Below are 21,791 nucleotides of genomic sequence, written 5' to 3' on the forward strand. Positions count from 1 at the left end.
TCATGTACCTCTAGCCACTAACACAAGGATGTATGAGCGTCCTACTACATTATGCTAAGCTGAAACTTTCAAGTCGTGGCAAACTGGAAAACCAAAGAGAGACCTGGAATGGGCAAAAAGAGAAGAGAATTATACTCTCCTATTCCGGACCCCTACCTCTAATTCTCTGTTCCAGGGTTAGGTCCTTCTTCCATTCCATGCTGACATTGGATGGGCTGGAAGTAAGGCAGCTTATGTTGGGTACTGATGACATATCAGCGGCTCATGTCGGGTACTGATGACATATCAGCGGCTCATGTCAGGTACTGATGACATATTAGCGGCTCATGTCGGGTACTGAGGACGTATCAGCGGCTCATGTCGGGTACTGATGACATATCAGCGGCTCATGTCGGGTACTGATGACATATCAGCGGCTCATGTCGGGTACTGATGACATATCAGCGGCTCATGTCGGGTACTGATGACATATCAGCGGCTCATGTCGGGTACTGATGACATATCAGCGGCTCATGTCGAGTACTGATGACATATCAGCGGCTCATGTCGGGTACTGATGACATATCAGCGGCTCATGTCGGGTACTGATGATATATCAGCGGCTCATGTCGGGTACTGATGACATATCAGCGGCTCATGTCGGGTACTGATGACATATTAGCGGCTCATGTTGGGTACTGATGACATATTAGCGGCTCATGTCGGGTACTGATGACATATCAGCGGCTCATGTCGGGTACTGATGACATATCAGCGGCTCATGTCGGGTACTGATGACATATTAGCGACTCATGTCTGGTACTGATGACATATAAGCGGCTCATGTCGGGTACTGTTGACAAATTAGCAGTTCATGTTGGGTACTGATGACATATTAGCGGCTCATGTTGGGTACTGATGACATATTAGCGACTCGTGTCGGGTACTGATGACATATTAGCGACTCATGTCTGGTACTGATGACATATAAGCGGCTCATGTCGGGTACTGTTGACAAATTAGCAGTTCATGTCGGGTACTGATGACATATTAGCAACTCATGTCTGGTATGGATGACATATCAGCAGCTCATGTCGGGTACTGATGACATATTAGCGGCTCGTGTTGGGTACTGATGACATATTAGCAACTCATGTACTTTACTTCTGGCCCAGACAGTGTGGGCATGAGATTGAATGGGGGAATAGGGCAGCTTTGTTAACTAATGCTCCCTGGGTTTTCCAGTTGGCCTGCAAAGTCCCTTTGATAATGTTAAGCACCCCATATTGTATTATACATTAAATGACCACACTACGACTATAATGTGGATAATATAGATGCTTCTGTATCCTAGGCTGTTGCTGTTTTGTATCCCTAATAACGCTTACATACAAGATATACCGTATACTAACTTGTAAATAGGGCTGATTCAGCAATACAGTAAACCTATAAGAGTTCCTTTAGTTGGTCACATTGTGTACACCAGGACTTTCTTTTTCATCAGTGTAAGTGCACGCTGCCACTTAGGCGTATAATATGTCAATGAAGCTTCTTTAGTATGGAAATGACTTTTGATTTGTAGTTTTCAGCGAATTTCCATAATGGTGAGCCTGTGGCAGCAGTCAATGCTACTTACACCAAATCCACTTCCAAATATTTCATTCAATGATGATTCAAAAGGACGGACTCCCCAGATGGGACCGAGAACAATTCGCCGAGGCTCTGAACCACCACAGACATGTGCTGCTTAGAATAATAAAAGACTATAAAATTAGATTAGTGGAGTCTAATTCGGTATTGGTCTATTCCCCAGACACCAGTGCAGCTCTTGTGCAGATAAAGGCTGAAATTTACTACTGTGTCAGGACAGAGGACCGCAACTTCCAGTAAAGATGGGGGGGGGGGGGGAAGGATTGTGGGAGGTCGCTGAGGGCAGCAAAGTGACCTCACATGATTTACGGGCCTTTAGCTTAATGAAATTGTTGCAGTGACATGATTGTAAAAGCCTGTAATGGATTGGATGCCATAATGTAATGAAATTACTCCCTTCTGCCTTTAAAAAAATGTTCAATTAATATTTACGGAGACCTGACAGACTTGAGTGTGTTCTAGTGTGTGCAGCTCTCTCAGACAGTCCGTATCAACCGAGAGAGCAGCACTCTACAAATGAGTCTCCTCCTGGGTGACGAGCGTAGACTGCAAAGGGGGTGGAGGGACACCTTAGTGACAAGAAAGCCTGGACCCTGGTTCTCTAAGGCAGCTTTGTTACCCAGCCATCCTTTTGACTTTTCCTTCCTTTCTACAGGCAACTGGACAACAACCAGATTAGCTGCATTGAAGATGGAGTCTTTCGAGCGCTGCGTGACTTGGAGATTCTGTGAGTTGACTTCTTGTGATTTCTTGTCTTGTCTGTATGTACGTGTGTTCACATCCTTTCATGCTGCAGTGCTGAACGAGCGAGCGAGAGAGAAAAACCTGTCTGTGTGCCTCCTGCCTGTCCCTGTGCCCTGCTCAAAGTGTTGCAACCAGTGAAAGTGAATTTTCTCGCCTCCCACAGAGTGGGGTTACTGCTAATTAAGCCACGGCGGAGGATTTCCCTTCTGATGCTCTCAATGAGCCTGTACTGTGGCATATTGGGACGCCGGACTGAGCTGATGCATCTGAGCAGCACATGTAATGCAGATAACCTTTCCTTGGGTCCCTGAATGAGTTAATAGGTCCGTCATGTTCCTCACGCAGACACAGCACTGGAGATCTTGTCACAATGCATGTGTTCTTGTCCATACATAACAGCTTGCATGCATTCACCATGTGTATGGAATATTAGCAGACACATCTGTAGGGTTCAGCATGCAACCTTGTCCCCTAAAATGCCCACCTGAGAAAATGCAGTCTCTTGAAGATGGACAGAATCGCTGAAATCTATTCTCGATTCTGAGTTCAACTATTTTGTCATTTTTTCTGTGGATGTCCATGTTGTATGCGGTAGTGGGCATGTGCAAGCTGAGAATGGGTAGTGAACTCTGTAGTACAAATGAACTGGCAAGGCCTCACATAGACACGTGAAGAGGTTACCCAGAGGCCATGATGCCAAGCATGTGGCACAATGATATATGGTCACCAAATATATGAGCAGAGGCAGAAATACATTGATGTAGGCCAGCTTATTGTAAGAATGAATTGTGGATAGACTGTATTATTATTCTGTACTGTATATTATTCTTAATAGCTAATAATAATAAGCACACATAACTAATAATAATAATAATAATAATCACACTTACAATAACTTATAATAACTCTTTTTATTGGTAATATATTTAATTTACATCGCTATTATGACTGACTGTATTCATAAAGGGTTAATGTTTAAGGGACATCACACAGTAATGAGATCCCCTAAATCTACCTCTTTTCATTTCATTTCCAGTGTCGGATATTACTGATGTGTTACATTCTGGATACTATATCTACATTGTGTGCCTCTAAAGATATGCAGGCTGCTTTACTATCCATTGTCAGGAACAGACTATAATGTTCATAATAGGCATCGGGTAGAAATAAAATGCACTTTACCAGTGGAGTGTGACAGTATAATCATAATTGTAATAAAAGAACGCAGACATTGCTGTAACACATCAGGCTGTTTTCCTATGGAAAAAAAAAGCTAAAAATATCTAACACATCCTTGCAGAGAAAATCAATTGCAAGTCTTAGAAAATTCAAAACAGGCGGAGAACCAATAGAGTTGTATCTGTAGTATAGGCATGTGGTCATAAACACATTGATTTCAGTAGGCGAGTGATGGATAGTAGGCTGTATTATATAGGTGACGTGTATAGTGCCCTGTATTATACAGGTGACATGTAGTGCCCTGTATTATATAGGTGACGTGTATAGTGCCCTGTATTATACAGGTGACATGTAGTGCCCTGTATTATATAGGTGACGTGTATAGTGCCCTGTATTATACAGGTGACATGTAGTGCCCTGTATTATATAGGTGACGTGTGTAGTGCCCTGTATTATATAGGTGACGTGTATAGTGCCCTGTATTATATAAGTGACGTGTAGTGCCCTGTATTATATAGGTGACGTGTGTAGTGCCCTCTAAAGCTGGTACTAAAAGTGTCAGGGCCAGGATACGCTTATCATACAGTGAAAATCAATGGGGATAAACTGATTCTACTGTGATTAGGTAAATTACAATATAAAAAAAATAAAAAATAAAAAAAATTGATAACAAGATAACCCACTAATGACCTATATGGAGGTTGTGTGCAGGTGACAGTCAGTTTTAATACATTGTGATCAAGGGAAATCAATTCTAGTCATTTAAAAGTGTCTAAAAATGACTTGAATTTTTTGTATTTTTGACATACATTGGTTGTGATCTCCAGCTTTACAGCCATGATCCCCTATGCTGTCTCCTAAAGGATGGATTAGCATTAATGTAAAGTTTTCAATTGTTATCCTGAAAAATTCATCTCTCTCTCTCTCTGTTGTCTTACCAAGGCCAAACTTATCCCAGTGCACAACTCAATTGATATTGAAATGATGTATTCAGCAAGGCCTTAGCATAGAACAGTGATTAGAAAACCATCTACTCCTGGATTGTCTATTGTACCTGGCGATGTTCATGACCTGATCTTGCCCGGGTTTGATTGGATATCATTAGTTATTGCTAATATATCAGATTTTCGTAACCATTGTTTTACAAGATAAAATGATGAGTTCTGGTTTATGCAAAAAAATTAAGATATTTTAAGACTTAAATTCTTTAAAAATACATCAAAAGTATTTCAGTACTAGACCCTATACAAACAACGATACTACAGATGCATACAATCCCTCAGTTCATAAGGGCGCTATTACAGTGTAAAAAGGCTTCTGTGGGGCCCTAGTGCACATCTGTATACCTACGGTTTTATATGAAAGTCTCAACAGGTATTTTTGTTAGATTTCGAGAACTAAGCCATGCTCAACCCGGCTCCATCTTTTGGAACTTCAGTATTCTCCACTAGATGTTCTAGGATGGGACAATCCTATATTATGGAACACTGCTCATACCTGTTGCCTGTAAAGCAAATATATTTCTTAAGAAAGGAAAGTAATAATCATATACAGATGTAACAGGACAGTCAATGCAGCTGTATTACTCATGCAGAACAATGTGTGTTCCTATCATGGTGTGTTATTAGTGGTTTTCCATAAGAATGGTCTGGGCTTCCCGTAACATTTGGGTTGTGCTAGAGTATGAGCCATGGAAAAGGCTGAATGACTCAAGGCCTAATAATGCAGGTTGAATACTGTTATGGCCAGTATTCCTTAGCCTTCCATGTCACACTCGTAAGGATCCAATGAAGCTAAGATATAGGTAGTTGTTTGGTGAAGTCCTTTCTCCCCGTACCCGCATAAGGCATGGTGAAACAAACAGCAAAAAAGTAAATCCATGAAACCTTTATTATGTCGCGTCTTAGAGTGCAATATTGCTAATAGTTACATAGGGTACAACAATATGGGCACACAAATGCTTGACAAAGAAATCCGCAACAGCAGTGCCCATGTTGCAATCCCATATGTAACTAGACATTTCAATTTAAGAAGTGACTTCATAAAGGTTTCATTGTCTTAATATATAAGATGGTCAGATCTACTTTTTTGCTGTATTTAGATATAGCTGTCCATGAGACAATAGAAGAACAGTGCAGTACTTACAATATGGACAGCATCCTATTCTGGTGGAGATTCAGGTAAATGCTTCATATATAGTTTTCACCCTGCAGCGCCATTATTTTGTAAGTCAGGAAAAGAAAATCACTGGTGACCAGAATGTACTGTGCCGCAAGCCATGTACGAGTAGTAACAGAGGAAGCAGGTCTGGTGCCATATGTAAGCTTTCTGGATCCCTGTTAGTACCGCGTGGGGCAATACTTCAGTTTTCAGGCTAACTGCAGTCACACCAAAATTTTTAGGTTTTGAGTTAGACTGTGAGTATGTATGGGCATTTCTATATGGAAGGGTGGTCTTTTATAAGATCCTAGATGTTCTTTAAGAAACCACGCGACTCAATTTACTATCCTTGGGACATGACATTTCTTGTTACTTGAGGCCTTTAGATGCTGCACCATCACAAAGTCAATACTACTATATAACACTCAGATTTAGCATTAGTATACTTATCTCTTGGCCTGGGTAATACAAAGCCTAAGGTTGGCCATGTTCCTATAAGAACATTAACAACTAAAACTTTAGAACTCTGGATTTTATTTTGCTAGCTACTTGGTAAAATGTTCCTCAAGTGGGATTGTGCATTTCTATTGTCACCAGTCAGATAATTTACCTGAACGTAACATGATTCCATATATTACATAGGAATAGGAAATAGCTTGGTATCCTACTGTTATTCTATTTTAGGTATAAGATGACACACACAATTGGGTATTGGGTGTAGAAATTGGTAGGATACCTTTTCAGGTCCTAAAGTAGAGTATCCTCCATGTTTACAGCATAAGTGTATGTAAACTATACCATGAACATGATAGTGACACCAACCAGCAGACCCCTGGCATTCAATAAAATGTGAACAAAAACATAAAACAAAAGTGGTAAAGCATATATATATATATATATATATATATATATATATATATATATTAGTTTTTGTGATCTATATAGTAATAGAACATTTCACAGCAATAGAATTTTCACCCGTTTATATTGTAGAGGTCAAAATAACGTAGGGGGTTGTCACATTACTAGCATTAATTGTATCTCAAAAAGACCACCTTCACTTATTTTTTTGCCCCGTGTCCCATTCATTTAGGATAAGAATGAAAATGCACCCATTGCCATCTGTCACCCATAAAATAGGGACACCCCTTTCTTAGGATCAGTTTGGGTCTCGGGGCTTGGACCTCGCTTTTACGAACTGATGTGGTATATAGCGAAAAACATTTTAAAGCAAAGCAAGTCAAAGTTACCCTAAATCTCATGGCAGAGGATTGGTGGGTTATGTTACTGCAGCCATAACCTTTTCTTCTATAGCTAAGAGAAGGGTGCGGCCAATGGCTTTGTATACCGGTCACGTATGCAGACTCTGCAATGGCAATGAGGTCATTTTGAGCATGGATGTGCCAATGCGGTATTCCGATTTTTATCATCCAAGCCAAAGCTAGTGGGGTGTATAGAATATTATATAAGTGGCTCTTAAAAGTCCACATAAATAAACTAATAATATATACCAGTGATCTACAATGAATAAATAGGACAGACCATGTTTAATGAATTTACTATATGGTATTTTCAGCACCATTGGGGCTTCTTCATTCGTGGTCTACTCAGCATACGTAGGAACATCTCTCTATGTTGGGTGAATCATAATCCCATTCCATAATAGAAATTATACTCCTGTCTTTGACAAAAACTTTCTTACAATGGAACCCTTAGACTTCTTCATTCCAAGAACATTGTGGTAAAAACAGGGCGACTTTCCAAAAAAAACAGTGACATTTTTTGGGTTACTGCTTCTCAAATAATTTACTGCTCCTTCTATTTATCATAGAAGAATAAACTTATTTTTTTGATAATTATTTTCTATGGTTATGATAATAACCATATGCAAGTGCTATGTCTATAAATGCTGAGCTGAACAGTGCCCTAGCCAATATCATGGCGTACGTTAAAAGTAGAGTATACATAGATTAATGTTAAGGTAGAGAAGGGAATTTTGCACTGACCCAAATCCTTTACTTGGACTATATTGACATGTCTACATTTCTAGTCTGAGTCACTGAGTTGGGGTAATGGGCTTACTACTAGAGATGAGCGAGTACTGTTCGGATCAGCCGATCCGAACAGCACGCACGCATTGAAATGAATGGAAGCACCTGGTACTTCCGCTTTGACGCCGGCCGGCCGCTTAACCCCCCGCGTGCCGGCTCATTTCAATGCGTGCGTGTCCATTCTTTTCAATGCGTGCGTGCTGTTCGGATCGGCTGATACGAACAGTACTCGCTCATCTGTACTTACTACTGAATGTCTAGCATTTGTCATTACCGTTCTCTCATTGTCTTATAGTTGATCACCAAAAACGCCAAAATATGAGAATATAGGTATCAAAATAGAGCACTCTGCTCCCTCTTTACTAAGTTATGGTGTTTAAGCTTTAGCAAGGTTAGTAGTCAGGTATAATAAGATAAGATAATCCATCATTGGCCACCTTGACATGGTCTGATTTGGTTTAGTGTTTGGCATTAGTATTTGGAAGCCAAGACACGGAGTGGGCCTAACTCGCAAAAAAGGAGGTGCAAATATTTCCATTATATGTTCTCCCTGTAGAGTCTATTAGTTTTAGCTTACAAATACCGATACAAAATGGCCTAATGGAGCATAAGCACACCACTACGTACACTTAGTCCCCTTCTATAGAGCACAACTAAATAAGGTATAGTAACGTACTAATAAAATAAGCTTGGTCTTTGGCAGGAAAACTTGTACTTTTACGTCTGTTGTGTCTTTGCAATTTCATTTCTCGAAGAAGAGATTCCAGTCAAAATACGGTGAAACCAGATCTTCTATTTTCCATTTTCATATTCTGTGTGCAGAGATGGCCGTGCTTTATGTGGGCCTCATTTGTTTTCATTAAGACTGTAATATGATCAAATCTGCAGTGTAAGGACTAGATGGTACCACTGATAGCACACAAAGGCAGCCTAGTTTTCACGTCGCCAGAGAACAAAGAAAACATGTATTTTTAGGAGAAGTTATGAAAAATAATATAGTAACCAAAGTATCTTGCGTATTTTCACAACATTAGAAGATAGGGGCTTCCAAAGGTCAGGTTAGTTCACCGTAATAAACCAATTGTCAATAGACTTTACACAATGTGTGGTTGACTCCGTCTCCATTCACATTAGAGTCGTAGCTTTGATCACTGGAAAAATCTAGATGATTCAAAGAATGACGTCCTATAATGACCTTGAATATCTGTTGCTCATGCCGGCTACGGCCATGCGATCGGTAGACGCCCTCTTCTTGAACTGTTTTGGTGCATTGCGGATATTGAACTAAAATTGTGTCTAATAGATATCTGGCATGTTGCGTAAAGTTGGTGCTCTTCAAATGTAGACAATGCGGAATGGTATAAGCTTTTGTTGGGATTTTATTTCATTTAGTTGGCTTTATAGAAGACTGGTCAACCTTCGAGTCGGGCACCAAACTATGACTAAGCCTATTTTTTTAATCGTTTATATAAAAATAATTTGTTAGAACAATCCATTATTGAAAACCTTAATCGTCCTTATATATATCGTGATATCCAATGTGTGCTCCATACCGTAACTTTGTCTTGATCTTGACTGGTGCACCCCATGTAAACTAGAGTATATCAAGTTTATTGCTTTTTAGTCAAACTCATTGAGAAGAATTCCCGACTATTCGGAATTCGGCACATAAAATCGAGAAAGCCAGCAGTTTGCGAGAAATTGTCATAATGCAGCAGAAATACAGTCATGCGCCAACCGTATTTAAATTTTTTACCATCATGTGATACTCGATGGACCTATCCAGGACCAGTCTAGTAGCTAAAATAGCTCGTATTGCACCAAGATAAAAAGATCTAGTGATCACAGCTAAAAAGCAGATCTTAGAGATGGCCAAGTCTTCTGGTGAGTAAAACATATACAATTACAAGTGAACACTTCACCATTTTTATCCTATAGCCTTGTCTTTTAATGCTTATGCTTGTTGCTATTAGTAGATTGGTTTCATCTTTAATATAATCCACAATTTCCTAAATTTTTATCGCATTTTAGTAACCTGGATCATTTAATTCCTATTTCATTTTTGTAACTATTTTGAGTTATTTTTGATCATACCATTGATTTTTATAAAAATTTGTTGTGTGATAAATACGGGGATGATTTTTCTATTTCTTGCAAATTTTGGAATATATAATTTTTATGGCGTTTATTCAACACAGAGAGTAAGTATATGTTAGCTGTATATTTTGGTATATAATGGAAGTCCTTCATATAGAGCAAGAATTATACGAAACGTGAACTTAACTGGATTTTACAATGGTAACGCTTGGAAAACAATTTTTTCACCTTGTCAGAAAAAACGTATATTTCTAAGCAATGCTTTATGAATTTATGTCATAGAAACGAATATATCTGGGTGCAATTGTATTATACTGTATTTCTAATAGTGTTGTTTCATGGTATTGTGTAAAACGCATGAATATTGGGCTTAAATATATAGAATTGAATATTGGGCTTAAATATATAGAATTGAATTTACACGTTGGGCTTAAAACATAGATGGCTAAAGTATATAGCAAGTGGCTGAAATTTGTGCTTTTCTTTATGAGTAATGGGTATAAGGTATTTAGGGATACAGTAATGCTGGTATTTGTGTACTTGATGGCTTTTAAGGTTTTCTAACTTATATTATGTAATGGAACCAAGATAGACAACATGGAGATGTATGTACTTAAAACTAGGGAATATGGTTGTGACACGATAATAATGAACGATACGCTATAAGTTAAATAACAAATAAAAATTTAACTTAAGTCCTCTATATATACTACATAATACACATCTGGAACTGTTCTTGCTATCATAGGGGAGCTAGGAGGAGATCATAGAAATGTGAAGTTAGCTTTATTTCGAAACACAAAGCCAACGATATTCAGGTAACAAAGAAATGGCCCAAGCAGGTCTACCGTACATTTCCTTGTGGGAGGAATAATGGGAATATTAGTAAAAGTTATATGATCTAGAGCTGTTCTAAATGGAGAATTATCCTATTCCACCAGAAGTAGAATTGATAAGTTTTTAGACATGTCTTAAAGGAGCGTACAGATACATATTTATTTTTCATTATCATTCTTATACATACGAGGAGAGTTCAATATATTCTTGGTATAGACATGAAGGAAAAAGCCAAATATTCTGAGTAAATTTTATTTTTCAATGTAGTTCCCCATAACCTCAATACACTTGTTTGATCTGGAAACTAACTTTTCAATGTCCTGTAAAAAATAATTTTCCTCTTTGTCCAAAAAATCATTACTAAATCGTCCCGATACCGAGAATACATTGAACTCCCATTGTAGTATATAGTTGTGCCCAAGTAAACTCAGGCTACAAGGATGGAGAGCTGTTATCATTGTTTGACAGTACATTTAGATGTAAAATAGTGGCAACTTTGTGGAGAGTGGCAAGATAGATTGTTAAAGGAAACTTCTATCTAGATCTCCTTCTATTTAGTAAGGTCTTGGTTTATTTGTGTACTGGGAAGTGAATTTGTAGCTTTTAATACAGATGTCTTACTGTTGAGAGCTTCTACTTTACTATACATTGAGATAGTAGTCACGACTCCACCCCTCTGCAGTAGGACCTTGGCTATTCTCCCTTCCCTTTTATACATGTTGCTCTCTTTTGCCACGATACCAAGCGGTGTACATCAAGACCACAGCTTTTGTAGTGTTTGAGTGAAAGTTCCCGCTGAGGCAAGAAGAAACCATAATAAAATGAAGGAAATATCTCCTGTGACAACTTAAGGACCACGGCTTCAGTGCACCTGTAGAGGTATTACAAGACACAAGAAGCTTCTCAAGTACTGTAGATAGAGATATCATCATATCTCAGTATAGAGCATAAAACGGATTGTAGTACAATAACAACATACATATAAACAAGCACAAAAAGCAAACATTAATGTCAGAAATATTGCAGCACTCTTTCCTTATGATCTGTGCTGCACTCTGAGTCCAGAAAGGTGAGCTCTCTGCTTAGTGGACTATAGCACTATAGTCTCCCATACATTGTAATTGTAGCAATGCAGGAAGACTTTTGTACATAATACATAAGCCCTAGAGACAGAGCATACGTATTTTTATTTATTACGCACCATGAAGCACTGATGTCACGTGAACTGTGCTGCAATATCCTTGAAAGGAAGGAGCACATAGCAACAAATGAAAAGCTGACTATTTGCTTTAGTTCTAATCATAGCTGGCTATAACAACTACAACAAGATATATATATTATATATATATATATATATATATATATATATATATATATATATATATTATGAAATTAATTGCATCAAGTGGACTTCTAGAAGTAGGGTCTTAAAGAAGATGGCAGGTATGCATAATATATGGTGAAGATCTATCATAATGAATCCAGTCTGGAAAATACAATAAAAGTGGTGTAGAGAAACGTATAAATATTTTAAAACTTCTAAATAAAAAATTTGGAAAGTGTTATTCTATAGATTAATATTGTATTTGGCCCCTTGGGTTTCAGTGAGGGTATTTTCATCCAAAAGACATCCATTTTCACAGGATATGTCATACATGTCCAATTGGTGAAGGTCTCGTCTCTGGAACCCCTACTTATTGTAAGTAGCACTATAAGGAGACTATCACAGTCACTGATTTAGGAAAAACTAATAAACCTTGTGTTTTTTGCCCAAACTGATTCAACATTAGATTAGATTTCCTAATAACATTCTATACGTAGTTCCATGGTTTTGATGATGGCATGATAGCCATAGCATGAGGTTACATATTATATGGGGCTCCTATTGCATGCTGTATTGCAGGTTGATCAGAATTTTTGTTGGTCCATTGGTGATCCAACTGTATTCTTTGGTTTGGTAGAAAGTAGAGATGAGCGAACACTGTTTGGATCAGCCGATCCGAACAGCACGCACCCATAGAAATGAATGGAAGCACCTGTGACGCCGGACGCCGGCAAAGTCAGCGTCACAGGTGCTTCCATTCATTTCTATGGGTGCGTGCTGTTCGGATCGGCTGATCCGAACAGTGTTCGCTCATCTCTAGTAGAAAGGATTAGGTCTACAGAATAAAGACTTTCGAAGATGCCATAATAACTGCATCATGTTTCACCCTTATGACACTCTGAAGTGCGTGCTGTCCCACCTACAGTATATGGTGAGCTGTATATAGTATGCTTCAGAGATAATATTCATTTTTATGTGTGTGACATAGTGGAAATAGCTCCATTTGTTTACGATGAGTATGAATGAATGCAGAAGGATTAAAAACAATAGAAATAATGGATAAAACCACCTAACAGGAACATATAATTTCCAGGACTGCATTGTGTATTATGTGCGGTTCATAGATGAAGATGTCAGCACATAAGTTGTAAGATGTTACTGACCATCCATCAGGATTACAAATAACAGTTCCTAGTCGGGATCACACTGCTCTTGAATGGTACTTGAGCTATATTTAATTCCATATTACTGGATGAGAAGCAGGCCTAGGAAGAAAATCATATTTTTCATGTTCCTACCAATCATGTTCTTTGAAAGCCTAAAAGCTGGTTGAACGGCTGTTTCTAGCAGTTAATGCCACTGTGCGGTAATAAAATATTCAGGAGATAAAGACATTACACTTACAACAAAGCATTGTAAGGATCCTCGACGCTGAAGAACTACTTGACTGACCATTACAATTATAAACAGGCGAAATAAATATTACAATAAGTGCTTACTGTATAATGCGGACGCTAGCGATCTGGAGTTTGTGCTTTGTATTAATCCAGATCCTTTCTGGAATAAATCAGTATTGTTTTTATGATTACAAAATGTAACAGGTTTCTTCAGTTCTTCAGAAAGGAAAAGTTATTGAGTAAGGCTGAGTTCACACATAGTTTTTTGATCAGGATTTTGTGGCGATTTCGCCTCAAAATCCTAACCAAAAAGACAGCTCCCATTGAGATCAATGGGAGCCAGTTAGTTCTTTTCTCCGTTTGTTCCAGCTCCTGGTAAAAAGAAGCGACATGCTCATGCTCATTCGCCTCTCAAATCCACCTGAAGACACCCTTCATTCATTCATTGGGCCTAATCCGGAGCGTAGTGTGCGACTGGATGCTGATGCACTGCGCTGGCATCAAGTCGCAGCTACCCATTTTTTGGTCCAGAAACTGATGCAGCCCCTGCCTCAGTTTCCGGACCAAAAAACCCTATGTGAACCTGGCCTAAGGGTCCGTACACACGTTCAGTTTTTCTAATGCAGTTTTGAAGAAAAAACAGAAGTGGACTGAAAATCAGGAGAAGTGCCGTCTGTCCTTTCTAGGTTCTGATCTATCAGTTGACACCTGGTTTTGGCTTAAGATAACACATCAACAAAACCTGAATGTGCGTCTTTACTTGTCACTGTTGCTCGTCCAAAGCACGATCATTTATTAAGGAAGCACTCCGGGAATACGTTATTATCTCCAATTGTAAAGCACATCAGGTAAAAAGTGGCATAAGTATTTATCTTATATGGGCGCTTTATTCCCAAATTATCAACTCCATTTTGGGTCCACCACTATGACACTTGATCCACTGTCTATCTGAATCCTCCAGTGTCTTGTGTGTGAACCAGAAGTCACTCTATGTATTCCTATAAGACATTGTGAGTCTCATAATAATGCAGAAGAAACAGACTTCCAGTCTGTACAGAAAACGCTGCAGAATTTAGACACAGTGTGGATCATGTCTAATATCGGCGGACTATTTGGCAATAAAGTCAGAGTAAGATGAGGACTTAAACTACATAATATGCTTTGCAAATGGAGGCAAAGCTTTAAAAAATCCCAGGGTTGTTCTTTAACAAAAATATTGTGTATAATAAAGAGACAGAAATGCGTTGGCCCAAGTCGTAATGTGACCATAGCTTAGCAGATTATATGCTGATCGGTGAGGTTCCAGCTCAGTGGTGTAACTAAAGTCTTGTGGGCCCCGGTGCAGTCTTTTGTCCGAGGCCTTCTACCTCATCCCTACAGTGAATTCTTGATAGTGATGGTTATGGGTGCTAAGGAGTTTATTGAACCTTAGTGTGGTTGGGGTAATCTGTGGGTCTCCTTAGCTTATGGGCCAGATGGAAGCTGCAATCTCAATACTGATGCCAGTGCTTATGGGCCCCCTACAGCTACTGGGCCCTGATGTGACTACACTCCCTCAAGTTACGCCCCTGTTCATCTCTATCTGAATGAAGCATGTGCACCGCCACTCCATTCAATCTCTAAAGCACTACCGGATATAGCTGAAACTGGACTTGGCATTCTCTAGCAGTCTCATAGGGAATGAATGGAGCTGCGGTGCATATGTTCAGCCTTCCATAGAGGGACAGAAACCTTATTCTTGTCATTGGTGGGAGTCCCAGGAACCCTGGTTGGCATCACTACCGATCACTGCATTATCCCCTATCCACATTAAAGATTCGGCCAATCCCTTTAAGGATAGGTCCATTTCCTCCTTTTTTGATCCCATCTTGGTTTTAGCCTTAAAACCGCATCAAAAACCTGATCGAAACCTGATGCAGAACCCAACTGTGTACGGCAGCCTAAAAATACAACACAAGTACATCGACTATGTACAGAATAGGAGAAATTCTTTTCTATATAAATATCTTGGAGATGACATGTTTTCTGTTTAATGTCGCCAAGACAACTTGTAGAATCAATTCAGCTTTAGTTATTCTTTATGTCTTGGATTACATAATCGCGTCTGTAAAACATAGTTTAATAAATACATGGAAGGCGTATGCTGAAAACTGCATTTCAGGAAAGAAGAAGAACTGACCCTGTGGTTACCGGCACCAGGAACGCAAAACACCTAAAATAAATCTTAGAGAAAGTTCTAATGTCATTGATTTACCCAAGTACAGCTAAAAGCTTACACCCAGCCGTGTTGCCCTACAAGAAGTCACCGAGTACTGACATTGCTCTCTCATTTATGCCTAAGGATGAATCAATACACTTTCTTGCGCTCATGGGAGGTTGTTCATATTTTTAGGTATGAACAATCATTTTTCTCTTTTTGCTCATTAATCTGGCCACCTATTGTTACAAGTGCCGGTACGCAGTCAGTGTTAATAGATTGTAATCCGTGTAACCCGGCTTTAAAGGGGCTCTCTTCTGTGATAAGACAATAAAGTGATAACTGTGTACTGACTGTGTACCCACACCCATCAGCTATGATATAGGAGCGATGAATGCTCAGGTCCCCTATAGCACCACCAGAGGGAAAATACTGAATTATACCGTTCCCTTGGAAATAAATTGCCTAATACCACGATTTGCTAATTCCTCCATAGGGAGAGACGTCCCATGTAGTCACTCATCTCTACATCTAACACGTGAGATAGCATCCTGATACCCTATACAGTATACCCTATTAAAAACTATATATACTATTATACATTCCTATAGTGGTCACAATTCCCACTATCGAATCCTGGACACATTTCAGAAGATTAGTCTGGTGTAAACTGCCTTAGCTGTTCACACACAGCGAAAATTCTGCGGATTTCCTTTTTGGACTGGTAGGCTGAATATCTGAACTGTATTACAATAGTAGCAGTGTAAGGGGGCGTTCAGACTTGTGCCCGGTGTCCACCCTGTGCCAGTCCGCGGGGTTTCTGTTCTCAGCCCAAGAAACTGGACAGGGGACAGCTCCCCAGCGTCTCATTTGAATGGGTTTTTAAGGGTGACCGCTGCCTGCAGCCTCTCTGCGGCGAAACCGGTTTTGGCTGAACACAAAGTCCTGCATGTCCAGCTCTGTGTCCAGCCAAAAAAACCGGTTTCTGTGCGGAGAGGCCGCAGGTGAACACTGGCGGTTACCTTTAAAAACTCATTGAAATTAATGGGTTTTAAAGCTCACCGCTAGGAAGCCGTCCCCTGCCCAATTTCTCAGGGCTGAGGACGGAAACCCCGCGGAGTGGCACAGGGCGGACACCGGGTGCAAGTGTGAACACCCCCTTAATGCGATTTTAACAATTCTTGTCCACATGTTGCAAAATAATTTCGGCATGGATATGGTCCTGCAATGCGGCTTCTTAATCTATTTTGCTGTAGATCGTCAATGTAGATTTCTTCTCTACAAGTCCACAACAAACTCTGCAACACATATACAAGGACAGATATTGAAAGGCTTGGCCAGTTTAGTAAATCCCAGGAAGCATATGCTATCTGTAGTGATATATTTCATTTTGCATAAGTGTACATTTTACTTGGTGACTAATGAAAATCTGAAGTAATATTGTAAGCGAGGTCTTGAGTTTCCACATTACATGCTGACGTTATAGAAATTGTCACTATTGTGAATAATGCTCATACTAGCAGAGGAAATGTATTACTTATGCCGTGTCTTCCAGCAATGTTGCCGCCAGTGGGCACTTACATGATGCATTTTGCTGGTTGGCCTTGTTAAAAGTTTCTTTGACATTTTTGAGTCATAAATATTTATGTGCATATCTACTAAGCATTGTAAAGTTGTATAACATTTTTTTGTAGTATTCTTTTAGTATTTTAGATGTAACACTGAACTAGATTCATAACATTACTAGATCACTGAGCTAGATTTATAATATCATATTCACCAATGTATATAGACAGTGGCATAACTAAAGTTTTGTGGGCCCTGGTGCAGTCTTTTGTCCGGGGTCCCCTACCTCATCCCTATATCGAACTCTTGATAGCAATGGTTACGGCTGCTAAGGAGTTTAATCAACCTTAGTGTGGTTAGGGTAATGTGTGGGTCTATTTGGCTTATGGGCCAGATGGAAACTGCAATCTCAATACTGATGTCAGTGCTTATGGGCCCCTAAGGGCTCATTCACATCTGCGCCCGGCACTCCGTATTTCAGGTTTTCGTTTCCTGCATAAAACAGAGCAGGAGATGGAAACCTGCAGGACTCTTTCATACCCATTCATTTGAATGGGTGAGAAAGCTGTCCGGCCGTGAGCGCACAGAGTCGGACATGCAGTACTCTGTGTCCGGATTAAAAAAACCAGTTTCGTGGCGGAGAGCATAAAACGCTCACCGCCGCTCACGGCCGGACCCGGTCTGTGGTTTCCGTCTTCTGGCATGCAGAAGACGGAAACCACAGAACAGACAGCTGAACGCAGGTGTGAACCTAGCGTCAGACTCCTGGGCCCCAGTGCTACTGCACTCTCTGCGCACCCTCAAGTTACTCCCCTGTATATAGAAACCTTATTTTATCAGTACAAGTTAGTTTTCCATTGGATGCTTACATCCTCATATATAACTGGGACTGTTATTCTACATATACATATAGTTACATAGTAGATGAGGTTAGATGGAGACGTCAGTCCATCAAGTCCAACCTATAACCCTACAATCCCCTACAGTGTTGATCCAGAGGAAGGCAAAAAAAACAAACCATGAGGCTCATGCCAATTGCCCCATTTCATGGGAAAAAATTCCCTCCTGACTCCAATCTGGCAGTCAGTATAAAAACCTTGGATCAAAGTGATCATATTATTGGACCTTTTCAGTAATCTCACAGAACCACTGTCTAGGTATATCCAAGCAAGAGCGTACAATACACGCCAATCCTGCATGCTGCTGTTTGGCCTGGTGCAGGGCCGCACCCAGTAGAGTAGGGACCCACTATAAAGAGGTCGCCATGAAGTGGCTAGTCGGCTTATACACCTTGATCAATATGTATGCTAAGAACCTCATGTTCAGTATTGTAGAATTGGCTAAGAAGAACTAGATCAATGTATAAGACTGGGATGTGCGGGCCATGTTTTTTTCTCTTTTTGGAAATCCAAGTTTGAACGTACAATACACGCCTATCCCGCATGTTGCTGTTTGGCCTGGTAGTAGAAACTTTATTTTGTCCTCACTAGAGGTCTATGAAACCCATGCCAGTCTTCAGGTGTGAACGTGTTGGCTGCTTTCCTATGTAGATGTTACCCATGACAGTTCATAAATTGTTCCTTGTTTGTTCCTTGGCATGCCCACCGTTGCGATGGAGCCCATTTATTAACTCCTGAGTCACGCTGTTCCTGAGCATATCATTATTCACTTTAGAGAAACGGTGATAGCTAAATAATTCCATATTTTTTCTTGCAGTACACTCAACAATAACAACATCACACGAATCCCGCTTACAAGTTTCAATCATATGCCCAAGATTCGTACCCTGTAAGTATTTTTTAATACAATTTGCTCTTTTTGGTAATTAACATTAAATGTTATTGTGTGACCTGTGAAATATTCTGGCAAATAATAACTTATGTGATAATGAAATGAAGATTTGAGTCATGACGATAAAATGTCAACACTACTCAAATTTAGTAAAAAAAGATGGCAGGGAAGATATATCAAGGTATTTATACCAGTAAATATGGCATGTAACGCTTTGACTGAATGCTGGAATTCTAAAACCCCCATATGGTATCCATAAAACTCAAATTTTCAAGTTTTGTGCCACTTTTAATCATTCTGAGTTGGCATTGCTTTTAGTCTGTGCCATAGTCATCTGCCAAGAGACAACAGACATCAGCCAGAAGAGGAATACATGCAAGTATGTTGCTGTTGCTACTCTAGAATGGGTGATGAGGAGGATCAACATTCGCTGCATGCAGTAGTGCAGGCGGGAGATGGGGTCTACACAGCGCCGCACCTCCCATGAGGCGACCTGAAGCGACCGCTTCAGGCGGCGCTATGCCAGGGCCCCAGGGAGGGTGGCATTTTTGCTTACCTAAGCCAGTCGAGGACAAGCTGTCCTGGACTGGCTTAGCACCGAGCGGTGGTTTGGGGAGGCCACTGGAGTAGCGCTGCTCCAGCAGCCTCCTCTCACGCTCATGCAGAGAGCAGGTCATCTCCGTGCCTGCGAATGGTGATTAGCCCCGCCCCCTTCGCTACGCTCCACCCTCTCCGCACCGCCACGCCCCCTCCTCCCGGGAAGGGGGGGGGGCGGCTTTCTGACGTTCGCCTCGGGCGGCGAAAGGGGCAGGTTCACCCCTGGGTCTACAGTGCTCCAGGGAGATTAAGCTCCAGCCCCAGTGCACGTAAACGAACTCATTTGCCCAAAACTTCAAAGTCGTTTTTCTCCATATTTGTACAAATGTAAAACAAATCGCAAAAAATTTGTAGTTGATGACTGCGATGTGCTCTGTAACACAGTGGTTACTAGTGGCTATGCTGGAGAGAGATGGTAGACTCCTATAAGGATTTAATGTGTGGTTAAACATTTCTATCAAGTGGTCATAAAGCACATGAAGCTGCTCTATTTCATCCAGAGAAATCCAGACACCATTATAGAATCCCATTGAACTCTTTTATAGTCTGATGGCACGCTTGGTGTCCATCTTATTATGGATCCATCAATGAGAGGAAATGGCAGTGAACTTAGCCTATCTCTGTCTCTTCTCGATTCCCTATGTTAAAGTAAATCTGTCAGCAGTTTTGACTCTGTATTACTGCTGACAGTGCTATGTAACAACCATAGAAGACCCTTTGTGCCCTGCATTACTGCTGACAGTGCTATGTAACAACCATAGAAGACCCTTTGTGCCCTGCATTACTGCTGACAGTGCTATGTAACAACCATAGAAGACCCTTTGTGCCCTGCATTACTGCTGACAGTGCTATGTAAGAACCATAGAAGACCCTTTGTGGATGCTGACATTATCAGCCTTATTGTGATAAGGAAATCTTAAGTGCTCCATAGATGGCCCCTCAATCTGAAGGGCTCTTGATTCTTTGCAGGGCTGCAGAACACTTCCCCTTCCGCTATAGTGTCCAACCAGAAGAATGTCTGCCATTCAGAGATATAGGGCAGGTCTCTGCGGAGAGCCGAGAGCCCTTCAGCCTGATATTGCTTGCTCTGGACAACACATTGTTTCTTCCTTTTACACATGTTATATTAATAACACGTGAATATTAATGTTTTTCTCTAAATACATTACAAACATTGGAAGAACAATGCGTCACCATTTGCAGACCTTCGGTTCTTATCCAGAACACCAAGCAGACAATAATGCCAATTCACTGCCCATTGAAGTGTAAATGGGGTCTCGGGATTACCTGTTGGGGATTTATCGTTTTAAGCATAAATATACTTTCCTGTCCTTTGGAGATGAGATGTAATCATTTCTATTTACCTCCATGTTCCTCTTCCTTGGCTGACATTACTAGTAGTCGGAATTAATTGAAGTGATTAAGTAAAGGCTTTTTTCCTTTGTTCTCATTAATGTTCAGTAATATTCATCCAGCCACCTCGCATCGATCAATCACAGCTGTCTCCTTCCAGTACTGAGTGTCTGCTGCCATTCTTCCTTTAGTTTAATTTTGAAGATGGCTTTTGTAGATCGTTCCCTTGAGACTGTCAATGACTAATCCTGCTTTGCTGTAATTAAAGGAGAAAACAAAAGCAGAAAATCATACACGGGATTTCTAAAGCAAAGACTTTCCTTAGAATTCAAGAAGGCGCATTTACAGCCAGCCATTCTTAAACCGTCTCTAAACAAATGTTATTGAGATTTTAGAAACTGCAGCTATCTCCCAATCTTAAAAATGTAATTTCCTGTGAAATATGATATGAGCTTTGTCAGTTTGAACTTTAATGAAACCTATCAAAGTTATGCATACTCCGCTGTATTACCGGGACTGTTAACCTTGGCTGTGCAGCACAGTCAGTGGTACCTTGCACATCCATGCCGTGTGCACGAATACATTATAGCCGTGTATATAATCCTAGAATTCTCAATGCAGGATTAAGACACCTCCTGTTGGGCTATTGGCACAATTGTAAATACCAAAGAGTCTTTAGACCTCTGTACATGGAATGACTGTTCACACCACCCAACACATATAGAGAGGTCTAAGAAGTCATTCTCAAGGATCTGATGGTCATTTCCACAGGATAATGCTCACTGATGGATTTATGAACAGTACTGTTGTCTATCAATGGTTCTCATTCCAAAAGTAAATGTTGCAACACAATATACACACTGGCCATG

General features: G+C 40.2%; 1 protein-coding gene across 1 annotated transcript in view; it reads left to right on the forward strand.

Annotated features, from left to right (window-relative positions):
- The window catches only part of SLIT3 (slit guidance ligand 3), a 394,890-nt gene that overhangs the window by 251,831 nt on the left and 121,268 nt on the right, over window positions 1–21,791 (forward strand). Inside the window, 2 exon segments of the mRNA XM_075274737.1 lie at window positions 2,285–2,356; window positions 18,898–18,969. Coding sequence (XP_075130838.1) covers window positions 2,285–2,356; window positions 18,898–18,969 — 144 coding nt within the window.

Source organism: Leptodactylus fuscus, chromosome 5 (assembly GCF_031893055.1).
Source record: "Leptodactylus fuscus isolate aLepFus1 chromosome 5, aLepFus1.hap2, whole genome shotgun sequence".
Lineage (NCBI taxonomy): Eukaryota > Metazoa > Chordata > Amphibia > Anura > Leptodactylidae > Leptodactylus > Leptodactylus fuscus.